The sequence below is a fragment of the Pteropus medius genome, unplaced genomic scaffold, assembly GCF_902729225.1.
Source record: "Pteropus medius unplaced genomic scaffold, Ma_sr-lr_union100, whole genome shotgun sequence".
NCBI classification, from domain to species: domain Eukaryota; kingdom Metazoa; phylum Chordata; class Mammalia; order Chiroptera; family Pteropodidae; genus Pteropus; species Pteropus medius.
The window spans coordinates 397,258-413,439 of NW_024349564.1; the positions used below are offsets into that span (position 1 = coordinate 397,258).

Below are 16,182 nucleotides of genomic sequence, written 5' to 3' on the forward strand. Positions count from 1 at the left end.
CATAGTGTGATCACTGATGAATTTGTCAGTGGAGACTGCTGTAGGAAGCAGAGTCTTTATCACCTGCAACTAATACCCTTACTTGTTTGGGCACCACACAGAAACGCTTTACGTTATTTCATTAATTTCATCGGTTGATGAGTTGCCTCTTAATGGAAGAACTGGCCAATTATCCATACCCACAGGCACTAAATGTTTGTGAACAGTTCAGGGATGCACCAATCTCAGGCGCTGGGGGCACTAGGATGGCCCGAAGTGAGAAGAGCCTGTCTACTCTCACCTGGTTTGTCTGTTTTCTCTGGTGGAAGAGCCCTTGAGGGCTTTGTTTTTCATATTCGGCTTTTATTTCCTGTCTCATCACCTGACAAGCTTAATATGCTTGAGGGTGACTCTTTCCACACCTTGTTGGCCAAACTTCTCACCAGGATACATACAGTCCAAGAATGTATTTTCCATCTTTTCTCTTCAGATCTGGAAGTGAAGGAATAGGAAGAGGAGAGGAGGAAAGGGAGAGAAAACAGAATGTGTGATGGTGGGAGAGCAGAAAAGAGAAGAGGAGAGAGAAAGCAAAGGTGGTGGAGTGAAGGAGACCAGCGGAGGAGGAAAAAATGAAGGGGCGGAGGTGGGGAAGAGGAGGGTGAGGGAAGGAGAGAGTGAGGGAAAGAGAGAAAGTTACCTGGTGAAGGGTGTTTGGGAAGGTGAGCAGCGCAGCCGTTACTGTGATAAACAACCAGGAAACAGATCCGCTCCACAAGATACCAAAGAGATTTAAAAGAATCCAAGATCACAGAAACAGGCACAGTTGCTACCTAACGGCCAGCACAGCCAGAAACGGTCACAGACGGAACTACAAGAGGCCAGCCCCGCCCCACGTCGACCCCTCGCGCACGCTCCGCCCCCTGTGCCGCCTCTCCCGCCCGCGCGTGCGCACTGGGCTGTACATGCTGATGGGAGTCAGCTCAACGAAAGGCACGCTGAGCTGAGTGAGCTTCGTGTTTTCTGTTTCAAATCCCGCTTTGCAGTCATACACACCCCTGTTCTCCACACCCAGAGTTTAGAAGTTTCTCTGGACGTTAAAACTAATTGTACCTGGCATCCCGCCCACGGTGGGAGCTGGCGCTCGCCATGAGAAGTTACAGGGCCCGTAGCTCCGCTGCCTGGGCCCCGGGGTCCGTGTGCGCTTACGGTTAGAATCGCTCTGACGTCTGTAACCTCCTCTGGCAGTTCTGCTGATCCTGAATGGAATCAGGGCCGGTTTTATGGCTTGAGGGGGAGGGTCAGTCCAGCCTCGATTCCGCTGCGGCAGCAGAGCATGCGGCTCCACAGGTAGGGCAGCGTGTTCTGAAGAAAAGATGTGTGTGTCGGGGGCGGGGGAAAGCTCACTTGTTTGTCTCTGTTCCCGAACCCCTCCGGTGGCAGTGGGCAGCAGAGGACCGTCTTTTCTACGTGGTGAGGTGTGTGTGGTTGTGGCACAAGAAGGGGGTTAGGGTGATCCTAAGCATTAACCGTCTGTTTATAACCTCAAGATTGACTTATCAAGACTGATAATACCTGAGAAAGAAACCCAGAGGAAGAAGAAAGAAAAAGGAGCCAGAAATGACTATATTACAGGTAAAAGTCATCTTCTTGGTTGGTTGTTCTGTCTTTTCCTGAAATGGTTTTTTTGGGGGAAGTGGGGTGGCTGGGGGGGGGGCGGGAGGCTTCATAATCTTAAATTCTGAAGTATCCTGCCTAAAATATTTGCTAGAGCTCACCCAGGACCTTCCCTCAGCCACTGCCATCTCCACTTACACAGTCCATCTCACTACCATCCAGTGGCGTGGAGAGTGTGAAGATGCTCTGTCGGATGGTAGCGGAGAGGTCTCACAGGCATGACTGAGTGGGCCCTCTGGTGTCACTGAGGTTGAATTGTTCTAGGTCTTCTATATGAATGTACTGTCAGTTCCTTGTAGACCAGCATTAAAAAGACTTGCACGTTTATGTGCTGTGTTAATGTGCAGAAATGGCTGGAAAATAAGACTGGAAAATAAAGGGAAACCTGTTGATTTTGCAACGCATTTGAAGCTAAACAAGTAAATCGGTGTGTTTCTGGCTGTAAAATACTAACGATTTGGACTAGAATGGAAAGTTTTGAAATATATCAGTGATAGAAGATGTTTATTGTGTAATTTAACAGTAAGAGGGTTTTTAAAATCACTTACAGCAAATCCATTCCATCAAGACCCTGGTGTTCATGCAGACATTTTTGTGCAGCAAATGTTTAAGGTAAAAATATTTAAAATTCACCCATGACATTGGAGGAGAGAACTTTATCTTTGTCAGAAGAGAAGCTGGAGCCAAATTCTTGTTCCACCAGTTGTTGCTAAAGATTATATTTGTTATTTTAAACATCACATGAACTATTGCTTTGCTTTTAGATAAAACTCCAAACAGTGATGCAGTTAGGGACCAAGAAGTAAAACATCTTCTCTGTCACATCTCTACTGTGACTCACCATCTTTGTTTGAATCACTGTCCTCAGTTCTGTACAGAATTACAAGTCTTATATAAATGCGTTTTCCTGACATTGATTTTAGTTAAAATTCTTTAACGAATGTTATGTTGTGATATTTTATTCTGTATGTGTATCCTGGAGTTGTTTTCATGTGGTAGTAAACAGGTAGCTTGTTGTTTTAGATCCTCATTAGAACATTCTCAGAATGAAGACACATGAGGCCTTTGCAGTTTTTTGCTTTTGGAAAGAATGCTGCAATGGCTCCTCGGAGCAGGTGGACTTGTCTGAAAATGTCTGAGGGTTTTTCTGGGTTGGGCAACCTGACAAGTGATTTCCTGGGTCAAAGATGGAACATTTTATGTTTTGATAAATTCTGGCAAGATAACCTCCCCCAAAGCTGCAAAGATACCCTTCCAACTAATAGCATATGAGTTTTCCCAAGGTTTAAGCAAAACTTGGTACTATATACTTTTTGTCTTTTGAAAATCTGAGGAAAATGACAACTCCGTATTTCCATTTTCCAACTACTTGTGAGTCTGAATAAATATTATTTTGTAGAACTGCAGAGTGAATTTTCATATTTTGATAGTATTTTTTGATATATTTCTAGGAACTTTTATATTCTATAGTTTAATTCTTTATATATGCCCTGGTGTCTTTTATAGTTTGTAATGTTTTGCAGTTAGCCCTAGTTGTGCCAAACTTCACAGAGTAAGGCATAATCTTCCACAAGAACACCCCACTTCACACACCAGCCACCAGTTCTGGGGTCCCTGGGCCACCCTCACTGTGACCAGCTACCTCCAAATTCAGGGATTTTCATGATTCCCAGAGTCAGTAACTCACTATGATTACAGTTTTATTATTGCAGAAAGATACAAATCAAAACCAGCCAAAAGCAGAGAAACACAGGGAAAAGTCCAAGAGGGTTCCAAATAGGAAGCTTCTGTCTTCGTAAGAGATACATCACAGGATGTGTGACAATACAGAGTATCGTCATCCAAAGAAGCTGACTCATGCTTTGAAGTCTAGCATTTGTATTGGGATTTCACTGTGTAGCTGTGGTTGATGAAGCATTTGGTCATGTGATTGAACTGAGTCTCCAGTGTTCTCCCCTCCCCAGAGGTGGGGTGATATTACTGGGCTCAAAGCCCCAAACTTCTAATCACATGATTGGTCTTTCTGAAATGGCCAGGCCCCAGCCTGTGTCATCCCATTATCCCATTATCAAAAACAAACTAGGAGCCCACCATAAGTTGTCTTCTTGGCATAAATTATTACAGCCCACTATGAATAATACATTCCAATCACTAAGGAAATTCCAAGAGTTAATTAAGAGGTTAACTTTCAGAAACTGGGGACCAAAACCTACCACATTCTTTATTTTTGTTACATGGCATTGAAACCTAAATCTTTCCTTCAGGCCCTCTGATTTTTGATCCTGCTTTGGAATACCTCACCTATTCCATGATTACAAAAATACGATGTTCCTTTTATTGTTCAAAATAATGTTTATGTCTCTCTTAAACTGAGATCTTTGGATATCTTGTAGCTCTTTTATTTCATTCATTTTAAAGTTTAAGATAATCTATACAAAATAGCTTTATTTGTAATTTGGCAGGACCCTCTATTTATTTAGTTTTTCTTTTTAAAATTATCTTATTTGAAATCTCCATGTCTCTCAAATTTGGATTGTTCTAAATTTCTGTAATCACTGAGGTCTTTATATCATCACATCTTCCAAATAGTTGTGTTTTTCAGACATTATGTCTTTGCGAGATCCTTCAGTGAAGTTTTAGAATTTTTTCAACTAGGACTAGAAATGTGTTGGAAATAGGTGTCATAGTATATTTGTTAATGGAAATGCAGACTGTTTCTCATTGTGTTGCTTTTTCTTTACTATTAAAAACTTCGGTGTATTACTATTAGTTCTAATAATTAAAATAACTTCTTTTTCTAGGTTGCTGTCATGAATAACATTTCCAACTCTGACTGTATTTTTGTGTTTCCTCCTTTTCCCTCCTCTGTGGGCCCCACCCAGGCATTGTGTGCAGTGGCAAATGGCAGCCTCATCTTTAACGGAAATGCTTCCATTGTTTACTGCCAGTCATGATGTTTGCTGAAATTTTCTTGCTTAATAACACTGTTTTTCATATCCTACTCACCCTGGTTTTTAATTATCCAGTAATTTCTTCAAAGATCTACTGCTTTCGTGTCTTTTTTTTGCTATTTCAGTCTATTAAATTAATGTATAACATGAATATTCTAATTTTCATTGTTTTAATTATTGTATAAATGCCATTTGGCCCTGTTAATGGCTAAATATAAAAACTGAATACATTTTATTGATATTTATATATATGTACTTAATGGAGATTGAAGGGAAAGGTTTTTTTTTTTCATTTTTTTAAATATTTTTAAAAGTGGGCTCATATGGAAAATGTTGACAGTAATCAAATTAAAACTGTACAATGTACAATTTATAAACATTCATTTTACCAAAAATGCTGAAATACATGAGTAAAAATAATGATAGATTAAAAAATTTATCCCCCCAAAATCTATCATTCAAAAAACAAGTACTTTTACTGAAAGTATATATTTATGTGTGTGTTTGCAAGCAGAAACCAGAGGTGTATATAAAAGACACATCATGATTTCATAAATAACTTTTATATTTATTTTAACCTCTGAAAATTATTCTTACATATTTTCCATGATCTTAGGGCTTTTTTACACTATCACATTAGTGAATTAATAGTAGCAAGAATAGTAACATATTTGCGCATACATGCATGTGAGTTTATCATGACCTCTTATGCACTTCCATGTTGTTGGCTTTGACCTTGTTTCAAGTTTTCTCATTTATGAAACCCACTATCAATGTACTTTTAATGCTTCATCCATTACTTAACTGTGTGATTCCTTAGGTTCAGTTCTAAACTCTGACCACCTGGTTCAGATGCTGGCTCTGTCATTTCTTAGCCGTTTGACCTAAGGTGAGTTTCTTAAGAGTGTCTGTGACACAGTTGTCTTCTCTATAGGGTGGGAACAGATATTTCTCTAACATTATTACACGAACTAATATACATTTAGAGTAATGCTTAGCACATGGTAAATGTGCAAACCTTTTTGTCTTTGCCATTATAGTCATCATCACAACTCTTAGATTCTCAAGTTTCTTTAAAGCCATTGTGAACTTTGTAATTCCCCTATTGCTCTAGCTCATCAGAGAAATGAAATATCATTGGTGTGAATAATGTAGTATCTAGCATTTTTGTATAAACCACCTTGTAATGAATTTTTTTTGTATATTTCTTTTACTGTCCACAAAATTGTGAACAGTAAAGGAAAGCCTAGTTCCAACATCCTACAGTGTTACTGAGCACATGTTCTCTGAATGAAAAGTATAACGCAAAATTAGGAATATCTGACTTGCTCAACATAATCTTACACTGATCTTTCAAAACACTACAACTGAATCCATCCTTACACTTCTCTCCGTGTGGCAATAATAACTCTCCCCATGTATTTTGTATTATGGATGTTGTTGACCTTCAGGGCTGTGGTCATCCAGAGGACTGGGAACATCTGGACCCTACTCAGAGGGCTTGTTCAGGGACATGATGTCAGAGAACTACAGGACCCTGCTCTCCCTGGGTGAGAGTGACTTCCCTCCAGAAATTGGTAATTATCTTTGTGTATGTTTGTGTTTTCCCTTGAGCGTCTCTAGGGAGCCCTACCTTGCTGACTTTCAGATCCTTGTTTTTCAGAGAAATGCAGAAATGAGAAGGGTTGTTGTGCGGCACCTACTTTAACCTTCCCCTTTCTTCAAATGATCTGCCCACGTCTCATTAGATTAGTGATTAGTGAAGTTTCAACAACCTGAGTAATCAATCAACAGCTTGTGGCAAAAATACAAGATTGCCTGGTTTTACCTCTGGGCTTTTGATTCAGTAATTCTTGAAACACAATGAGATATCTATGTATTTAAAATATTCCTTAAACATTCAGAAGAAGGCGTTCAGTGGACAAATTTGTGAAATATTTTTCTAGACCCAACTAATGTCCTGTGTTAGCTGATCGAAGGGCTGGATTATATTCTGGAAAAGCCACAGCACTTCAAATTTCTTTATTTTTACAAGGAGGACTCTTTCTTCCTGACCTGAATATTATCTCTGTTTTGGAGAAAAGAAAGAACCCTGAGCTGTGGAGAATGAGCTGAAAGTAGGGGAAAAAATCATAAGTGGGAGTATATCAAAGATATGAACAGAAGTTAAGAGTTCTGATGGCCAGAAAGGAAGCTACTTCATTAAATATTATTTGAGAAACTTCCCAAATAAGAGATGTCTGTGCGAGAAGTACTGTGAGGAATCAAAGGAAATCTTCCCCTCCCCACCATCCCTCTATTCTGCAGATTCAAAAAAACATATCCACCCAGTGGGGTTCCAGCTGATGCAGAGACCAAGGCAAAGTCTTTATCATGACCTAAGATACTCTATTTTCTGATTCTGGTGTCCTTTTTCATCCCCTGACTTTGAGAGGGATTAAGAGGGCTGTTTCAAAGGGGCCTTTTTCTCCTGTGGTCTCTCCTTCTGCACTTGATTCCATCAGTTTCTCCACAGTCCCGACTCTAGGACCTGTCCAGGTTTCATCCTTATTTCCCATGTGACGGAGACCTTCTTAGGAGACGGGGAAACATTGGCTGTGCTTCCACTGCTTTAGGGGCCCCAGGCAACCACTTGTCCCAGGCTCATCAGGCCTCACAGCCATTTCTTCAGGCTGTGTGTGCCACATGTCAGGACAGTATAATGTAGCAGTGGGTGACTCTTCTGAGTTTGGTACTCATTAGTACTGTAAAGACAGTAGACAGAGAGATGGTCTCTTTGAAACCCAGGCCCACGTGGGGAGTGTATCTCAGCCTTTTGGACACTCAGCCCAAGGCTTGTGGGTAGAGCACAGAGCTTCTCAGGCACCCTGAAAAATATGACCCCCTTGCTTTTCTTCCATATCTTGCTTGCTTCTCCTTCCAGCACTCTACCTAGGCTGGGAACATAGACAAACATTGTCTTTTCCGGCTTTTATATTCTTGTACATTTGTGTCCTTTTGCTTCTGAAATTTGCTTTTCTGAGGGTCTAAAATTCATCCTTTTTTCCTGCTCTGATAATTCACTTTTAGATGATGGACAAGATCTGGTGGACTAACCCATGGAGAGTGTTTACCAGGTAACAGAAAACTTTTGAAGAACATTTTGGTTAATATACTACAGTACCATCCTGCTACTTACAAAAGTGCCCATTTGAGCCACCGAGTGGTCAGCAAGTCCTAGGATGCTGAGATAGGAAGTATCAGTAGAGTCTGCCTGATGAGTGGTTGTAGTTGTCTCTCTGCTCTTTGTGGAATGTCAACAGTGTCTCTCAGGGGCAGTATGGCAATGTTGACCAAATATCTAAGGATCACTTTCTTTGAGCTGGCAATTACAGGTATACGAATTCATCCCGGGAAGAACATTGTCAAATTGTGTATCTGTGAGGCTGTGACCAAACTCTAGTTCATGCCAGTTGTTCATCCTATGTGTGTTTATTCTCTTTGCAGCAGATATGATTGTGATGCATCACATTGTAGAAACTCAGGAATTAAGTGATGACTCTTTTTTAACTGTTTTTGTGTAGGCCACTCTTGTTTTCATCATGTGCATTACCATGTATTACAAATAAATGTTTTAAAATTTTAATTATTAATCACATATTTTGATGACACTCAGAATTGTTTTATATCTGCAATTTGTAGGTCTGTCAGATTGAGTAATAATATTTTAACATATTTTACAAGATTTCCTTTTTGAATGTGGAGGCTTATGGCTCAGCAGCAGTTTCCCCCAAAACCTATTCAAACTCCTGAATTTTATGAAAAAATTCTTACTCTCTATTTCTCTTGCATTTGATTTAGTACCTACTCTTTTTAATTAAAAATAATTTATTTTTTAGCTATAGTTGGCAGTACCTACTCTTAAAGTACCTTTTTCTAAAATTGTCTGGATTTTTAAAATTGGGACTATTAGCTATCTTGAGAATGTATTTTTTTTATTAAGTTACTGTGTTCATCCCAGAAATATGATTAAATTGGTTTGCCATAATTTGTTATATAAGAACCTTTTTCTGTAGTATATTTTAAATTTTCTAAATAAAAGTTCTTGGATTTTATTTGAATTTCACTGACTTTTAATATTTTAGTACAAATGCTGTGTTCTAATAATTAATCTCTTTATCTAGATACACCATGTACATCTTGATATACTAAACTAATATTTAAATATCTTTTTGTATTTTATTGGAAACTTAGTCTCTTCTACTCCATATACATCCAGACTGCAATTGTATATAACACATGTGTTTTTCACAAAATTTCTAATGTTCTGGAAATGACATTATTCAGTTAATACTTAAAGGCTGTTTTGATGCTCATCTTTTAAACTGGATTCCATAAAGTTCACATGGTCCTTGTTGACCCACATCCCATCCCAGTGCTCTCCTCTTCTCTGGCTATGGTCAACTACTGACGTTGCTGGCCACCTCTCTGCACCAAAAGTTTTTTTGACTAGAGCCAAAAGTTGTTTCTACAACAGCCTGCTAATGCTGCGCTTCAGTAGAATCAGTTCCCCACTGTTGGTCATTAAGTTGTTTTTCCATTGAGGTGGCCTATTACTTGATGATCATTATGAAGTCAGAATTTATTAATTTTGTATAAGTGCACATGAATTTCCATTGATTTGTGATAACAACTATATAGCCACTAATTTATATAGTAAGAGCATCCTTCACCTTATGTCTCTCTATGGCAGCGATTGTGTTGAGACCCAAATACATGACCTCAGAAAATTAGCAGAGTCCAACAAAAGCAACACTGTCACTTTTGGATAAGAAACAAGATCACTTAGCCTCAAAAAGGTAAACATGCCAAATTTGGTTAATTTCTGTTAATAAACTATCATGTAATTGATAATTTGGTTGTTATATTATTTCTTTTTTAGCTAATATAATCCATCTCCCCCAAAGTTAAGACCTTGACAGAAGCTGCTAACTTTCTTTCTCTCCAACAAACTCTTTGTCCTCCCCACCAAGGTCCATCATCTTGCACTCTATGTTCTTGATGGAATTGCATTGCGTCTGCATGTGTATGGACACAGTGAATTCATCTATTCCCCTCTTGGTGGTCATTTTAAGAACTTTACTTTTGATACCTATTAACATTTTTGTACATGTCTCCTGGGGTGTGTATGTACGACCCTCTTGAGTATATACCTACAAATAGAAATCCAGAGACATTCAATTTGATCCTTTCCAGGGAAATGGTAGAACAGAGGTAACCTGCATTCCTCCCATCATATCACACTGACTCCCTTTTTAATCTCTTGTATTTTTTCCCCTGCACCCATAGTATGTTTCCCACAGAATGGGTCAATATTGTGCCACTTGCTAAATCAGTTCATCTTTTCTTCTAAGATAAAGATTTGTACTGTCCTAGCACACTTGTATTCCTGTGAATTTGTAAGTACAAGCTCTATTCTTTTGCCTTTCCTCAGATTGTCCCTCGATCTGGATGGAGCATGCTGTTAATTTTTAGCTCCTGGACAGTCAAGTATCCTCAGCGCCCCCTACCCTCACCCCTTCTCTCACACAGTATAATGATCCCTGCTCTTCCAGAGTACAGCTTGCTCACGACAGCAGCATGGTCTACTCACCGTCTAAACCAGCACACCCAGGGAGTGCTGACTCAGATGCCATTACCCAGGCAGAATAGTTCAGTAACGCTGTTGGTAACACAGCTCCTGTCATCTCCTAGAAGCATCTCTCTGTGTGCTGCTGGAATTCGCTCTGACCTGTGTGCTCATCTCCTGAGTGAGCTGTGGTGTTTAGTGCTTAAGAACGTGTGGTCTGAGCCTGTAGGCCTAGGATCAAATTTGGGCTCTCAAATTTGCTTTCTGTGTGAGTTAGTGTAGGATACACAAGCCCCATGGGCTCATTGTTTTTATCTGAAAGATTATAAGAATTTACCTCAACATTTAAATAAGTTCATGATGTTAGAGGGCTTAGAACCTTGTGTGGCATATAGTAAGGAATGAAAAATTATTGTTTACTATGAATTTTTAACTTTCTCATGTTTAGTATGTGATTGACCTTTGCTTGTGATATATTTTGTCTGTGTTCATTTTGTAATTTGTTCCAATCAATGCTGTCTCTGACCTCAGTTAATAAAAGTTGAACGCACACACTCTAGTAAATATACTTTGTGACTACAGAATTGTGTAATTAAAGATTGCTGCATAATTAGGAAATTGCTCTATTTATGGTTATTAATAGAAATCATAATTCTGATTTCTGATTTTAATTCTTAGTCTTTAAAATACTGTGTACTTACCTGAACCAGATATTTCAAAACTCAATGGTCCTTAACATATTTTCCTGTCATATGATGTACTCTTGGAATAGAAGTCTTTTCCTTTGTTCTTAAAGAAGTCCTCAGAATTCCACAGGTTATAATTGTTTATAATTGTCTTTACTAATTATTTTCCTTCTGAATCTATTATGGGTTTCTAAAATATTTTATTTATTTTTATGATTTACAGATAATGGTTTTTTAATATGTTACATATTATGAGTGTCATGCATCAATGGTTAATGTTGCAAAATGCCTATTCTACATGAGTATAGTTTTATTATAGGAATTCAGTACAATATTTTGTTTTTCTTACGATGACATTTTATCAAGTTTTTCCTTATTTTCTCCTTGCTATTTCTAAAGTGTGATTGCCATGTACGTATCTTATATTTGTGTTGGAGATTATTTATTATTACAGTGTTTAGTGCTATGTTTTAGCCTTTATTTAGGTGTAATAATTATACAGTAAATATGCATTAATGAAATATTGCTTTTCTTCAAATATGAGCCACCCAAATGTCTACTGCCAATTGCTGTGTACTTTAGAGTAGCAACAGAAAGATACCCGTCTTTCATGGTCTTTGTAAATATTCATAATGTGCTTGCTTTTATTGTAGGATGTTGGAACTAGGCTTTCCTGATAATAATTTCATCCACATAAAGCATCCTTTTTTTTTTATTCAGGAACCCCTTTCCGTTTTTATTTCTAAATATTTGCATAATGTGGTTGAGAAGATTTGTAACTATAAGTACTACTTTTATCTAATATTATATTTTCAATATAAAATATTTATTTTGCAACTTTATTAGGAAACTTATGGTTGTTTATATCTTTCAGATATCACTGCGAGATGTATGATCAAAGAATTATCACCTAAAGAAGCTATTAACAAAGGAGAATTATTTCAAGCATTGATGATGGACAAACACAAAAGTTATGACATCAAGGACTTTAATTTCAGGAAACTAGCAAAATATGCATGAGTTTAAGAATGAGTATGGATATGATGAAACAAATTACAAAGGAGTGACTTCAGTCCATAACCCAAATCTCACTGGAAGACGAGATCAACAGCATAACAAACCCTGGAATAATTTCCCTCTAAAACAGAGAGTTTGTATAAGAAAAAGTACTTGTCAGATTACAAACATCAGTCATATATAAGGGATTAATTAAAGCTAAAAATTAACCTATGCAGGAAACAGGTATATAAATGTTTTGAAGATCAGCTTGGATTAAGAGTTTAGTCACATCTGGCTGAACTTCAGAACTTTCAGACTGAAGAGAAAATTTATGAAAGTAATCAAGTTGAGAAGTTTATCAACAATAATTGTTTGGCTTCACCACTGCAAAGAATTCCTCCTGCTGTCAGTGTCAACATTTGTAATAAATCAGGAAGTTTTCATGCATCCTTCATTACTTACACAACATCAGAAAATAGATATTACTGTAAAACCTCACAAGTGTAATAATCGTAAGAAGGCTTTTGGACAAAGCTCAAACCTGACTAGTAATGAGAGAATTCATTCCAGGCAGAGACCTTACAAATATAATGAGTGTGAGAAATCCTTTTCCCAATTTTCAAACCTTACTTGACGTCAAAGAATCTACACCAGAGAGAAACCATATAAATATAATACATGTGACAAGGACTGTAGTCAAAATTCAAATCTTACAAGTCATCAGAAAATTCATACTGGAGAGAAACATTACAAATGTAATGAGTGTTTCAAAGTCTTTCCTGAGTGTTCAAGTCTTACTCAACATAAAAGAATCCATACTGGAGAGAAACCTTATAATGTGATGAATGTGGGAAGGCTTTTAAAGGAAACTTAAATCTCACTAGTCAGGATCTTTGGAAACATGGTGAAGTGAGACGTCCTCAGATCTCTCCCCTTGAAATAACAAGCTGATCATCTAAAACTCAACAAAAAACACCTAAACTGCACACCAGCACATCTGAGCATGGGATCTGTGCATAAGAGCTACTACAGGTAGAAACCCTGGGTGTCGGGTGGTGGACTGGGAGTAATAAAGAAGCTGCCTTTTGCAGCCGCCAGAGCTCCTGGCAAGATGAGGGAGATGGAAGAAGGAGTAGCGAGTTCCCTGAACATTCCTGCCTGGGATAACTGTGAGCTCCCAAGGCTGGCTGGCTGCAAGGCCCTGTCGTTGGGGCAGAAAGCAGAGAAGCGGGACACAACCACAGAGGAATAACAGCTGATTTTTGCCAGCCAAGTTGCAAAACCAAAGCTGAGCCACAGCCCCCAATGCCCACCCCAGAGGGTCCCTTCCCCCATACCCTCCAAGATCTATCACCACAGAGCCCTAGGGGAATCTGAGCAAACACTGCTGAGACTGTCACTGATACAAGGACTGAAATTGAGGGTAGTGAGTGTGATTAAATATCTACAAGAAAATTTAAAAAGTATTATTAAGATTTTATATAAAGCAGGGATCCAAGAGGCTTAGATGCCACCTACTGGAAACTAAAAGAAAAGTGTCTTCTTTGCAACAGGCTAAAGAGAGACCTTTATATAATAAATCTTTCTGGAAAAACAGGGATTCACTTCCATTAATGCACAGACAGAGAAATAGTCCATTAAACACCGTGAACAACCAAGGTGACAAGGCATCGCAGAAAGAAAGAGAAAAATCTACAGAAAGTAAGCTGACAGACATAGAAATATGCGACTTAAATGACAGAGAATTCAGGATAGTACTTCTGAAAAAACTCAATGAGATCCAAAACAACTCAAATCACCAATTTCGGGAATTGAAAAAACAACTAGATGAGCAGAGCAAGGAGATTGAAACCCTCAAAAAGAACCAAATAGAACTTCTAGAGATGAAGAACACACTGCAAGAGTTGAAAAACGAAATAGCAAGCTTGGGAAATAGAGTCAACCAAATGGAAAAGAGGATCAGTGATATTGAAGACAGAAACCTAGAAATAAATCAGAAGGAAGAAGAAACCAAAGAATGAAAAATAATGGAAGAGAAATTCAAGAACTAGCTGATACCATCAGGAGAGGAAACAAGAATAATGGGCATTATTGCAGGTGAGGAAAGGGAATAGAAAGCATTTTCAGACAAATAGGGGATGAGAATTCCCCAAATCTAAGGAATGAGCTGGAGCTTGGAATTCAAGAAGTCAACAGAACACCAATAATCTCAACCCAAAAAGGCTTTCACCAAGATACATTTATTAAAATTATCAAAGATCAATGACAAAGACAGAATTCTCAAGGCAGCCAAGGAGAAAAAAACGGTAACTTACAAAGGAAAACGCGTTAGATTATCCTCGGACTTCTCAGCACAAACCTTACAAGCCAGAAAGGAATGGAATCAAATATTCAAACTATTAAATGAAAGGAACTACCAGCCAAGGATAATGTATCCAGCTAAGCTCACCTTTAGATATGAAGGAGAAATTAAGATGTTTCCAGGCATACCAGAATTGAAGGAATACTCCACTATGAGGCCTGCACTACAGGAAATATAGAAAGGGATCAGCTCACCTAAAACAAAATAACAACAAAAAATAATAATTAGGAGTAAAATGACTATCAGGCAAATAGAAGCAGAAGAGTGCAACCCTTACTAACAACAGGGCATTAAAAGCTTAAATAAGAAGAGAATTCTTGTAAGATAGTAATGAATGTTCAGCATACATAGGGACAAATTGAGATAACAATGACTGAAAAGGGAGGAATTCAAAGATCCAAATTCGCAAAGGGGAATGGAGATAAGGCACACGCAGAAGAAAATGGACGACTATATATATATATATATATATATATATATATATATATATATATATATATATATATATATATATATATCTCAATACCCTTTACATATTTGTAATGGTAACCACACGCCAAAGATTCAGAACTGTTTTATGTAACATAAAACAAGAAGAACCAGAGACAAAACCCACAAAAGCCAACCAAAATAAAGAAAACAGAAGCACAAGGACAAGGAAGCAATGACAATACCAAGCTACCAGAAAGCAAAAGATAAAATGGCTATAAGAAGGCCTCATATTTCAATAATCATCCTAAATGTAAATGAATTGAACTCACCAATAAAAAGGCACAGAGTTGCAGAATGGATCAAAAAACAAAACCCAACCATATGCTGCCTTCAGAAGACACATTTCAGCTCCAAAGACAAATATAAACTCAAAGTAAAAAGGTGGAAAATGATATTTCAAACAAATGGCATTCAGAGATAAATGGGAGTAGCAGTACTAATGTCGGACAAAATAGACTTCAAAATCAAAAAGGTAAAGAATGATACTGAGAGTCACTTCATAATGATAAAGGGAACCATGCACCAAGAAGACATAACACTTATTAATATCTATGCTCCCAATCAGGAAGCCCTGAAATATGTAAAGCAATTACTAACAGAACTAAAGGGAGAAACAGACCAAAACACTATTGTATTAGGGGACCTAAATACCCCACTGTCGGATATGGACGGATCATCCAAACAAAATCAGTAAGGAAATAACATCCTTAAATGACACATTAGATTAACTGGACATAATTGACATTTACAGAGCCTTCCATCCCAAAACAGCTGCTTATACTTTCTTCTCTAGTGCACATGGAACATCTCAAGAATCGACCACATACTGGGACACAGAAATAGCCTAACAAATATATGAGGATTGAAATCATACCAACCATATTCTCTGATCATAATGCTTTTAATGTAGAGATAAACTGCAAAAAGAAATCAGGAAGAATCACAAGTACATGGAGATTAAACAATATGCTACTGAAGAATAACTGGGTCAGAGAAGAAATAAAAAGAGAGATCAAGAGATGCATAGAAACAAATGATAATGATAGTATGACATATCAAAACTTTTGGGACATGGCAAAAACAGCCATAAGAGGAAGGTTCATATCATTACAGGACTATCTCCAAAAACAAGAATGAGCCCAAATAAACAACCTAATCCTTCAATATAAAAAACTAGAAAAGGAAGAACAAATGAAGCCTAAAGTCAGCAGAAGGAAAGAATTAAAAATAGAGCAGAAATAAATGAAATATAAAACAAAAAAAAATGGAAGAAATAAATGCGACAAAGAGCTGGTTCTTTGACAAGGTTAATAAAATTGAAAAACCCCTGGCTAGACTCACTAAAGAAAAAAAGAGAAAGGATACAAATAAACAAAATCAGAAATGAAAGAGGGGAAATTACGACTAACATCGCAGAAATACAAAGGATCT

At 37.7% G+C, this 16,182-nt stretch overlaps 1 protein-coding gene across 3 annotated transcripts; it reads left to right on the forward strand.

Moving 5' to 3' along the window:
* Positions 1–946: 946 nt before the first annotated feature.
* On the forward strand, positions 947–13,382 carry LOC120618852 (zinc finger protein 616-like). Of its 3 annotated transcripts, XM_039882897.1 has the most exons (4): positions 947–1,326; positions 1,527–1,611; positions 6,056–6,181; positions 7,674–7,720. In XM_039882897.1, exons 1-4 carry the CDS (start codon positions 1,240–1,242, stop codon positions 7,697–7,699), a joined length of 324 nt encoding a protein of 107 aa, XP_039738831.1. In that variant the 5' UTR covers positions 947–1,239; the 3' UTR covers positions 7,700–7,720. The 3 variants fall into 3 exon arrangements, 2 of the variants coding, with proteins under 2 accessions (XP_039738831.1, XP_039738832.1); XM_039882898.1 differs by lacking the exons at positions 6,056–6,181; positions 7,674–7,720 and adding an exon at positions 11,773–13,382; XR_005657316.1 differs by lacking the exons at positions 947–1,326; positions 1,527–1,611; positions 6,056–6,181; positions 7,674–7,720 and adding exons at positions 9,216–9,442; positions 11,773–13,382.
* The last annotated feature ends 2,800 nt before the right edge of the window (positions 13,383–16,182 follow it).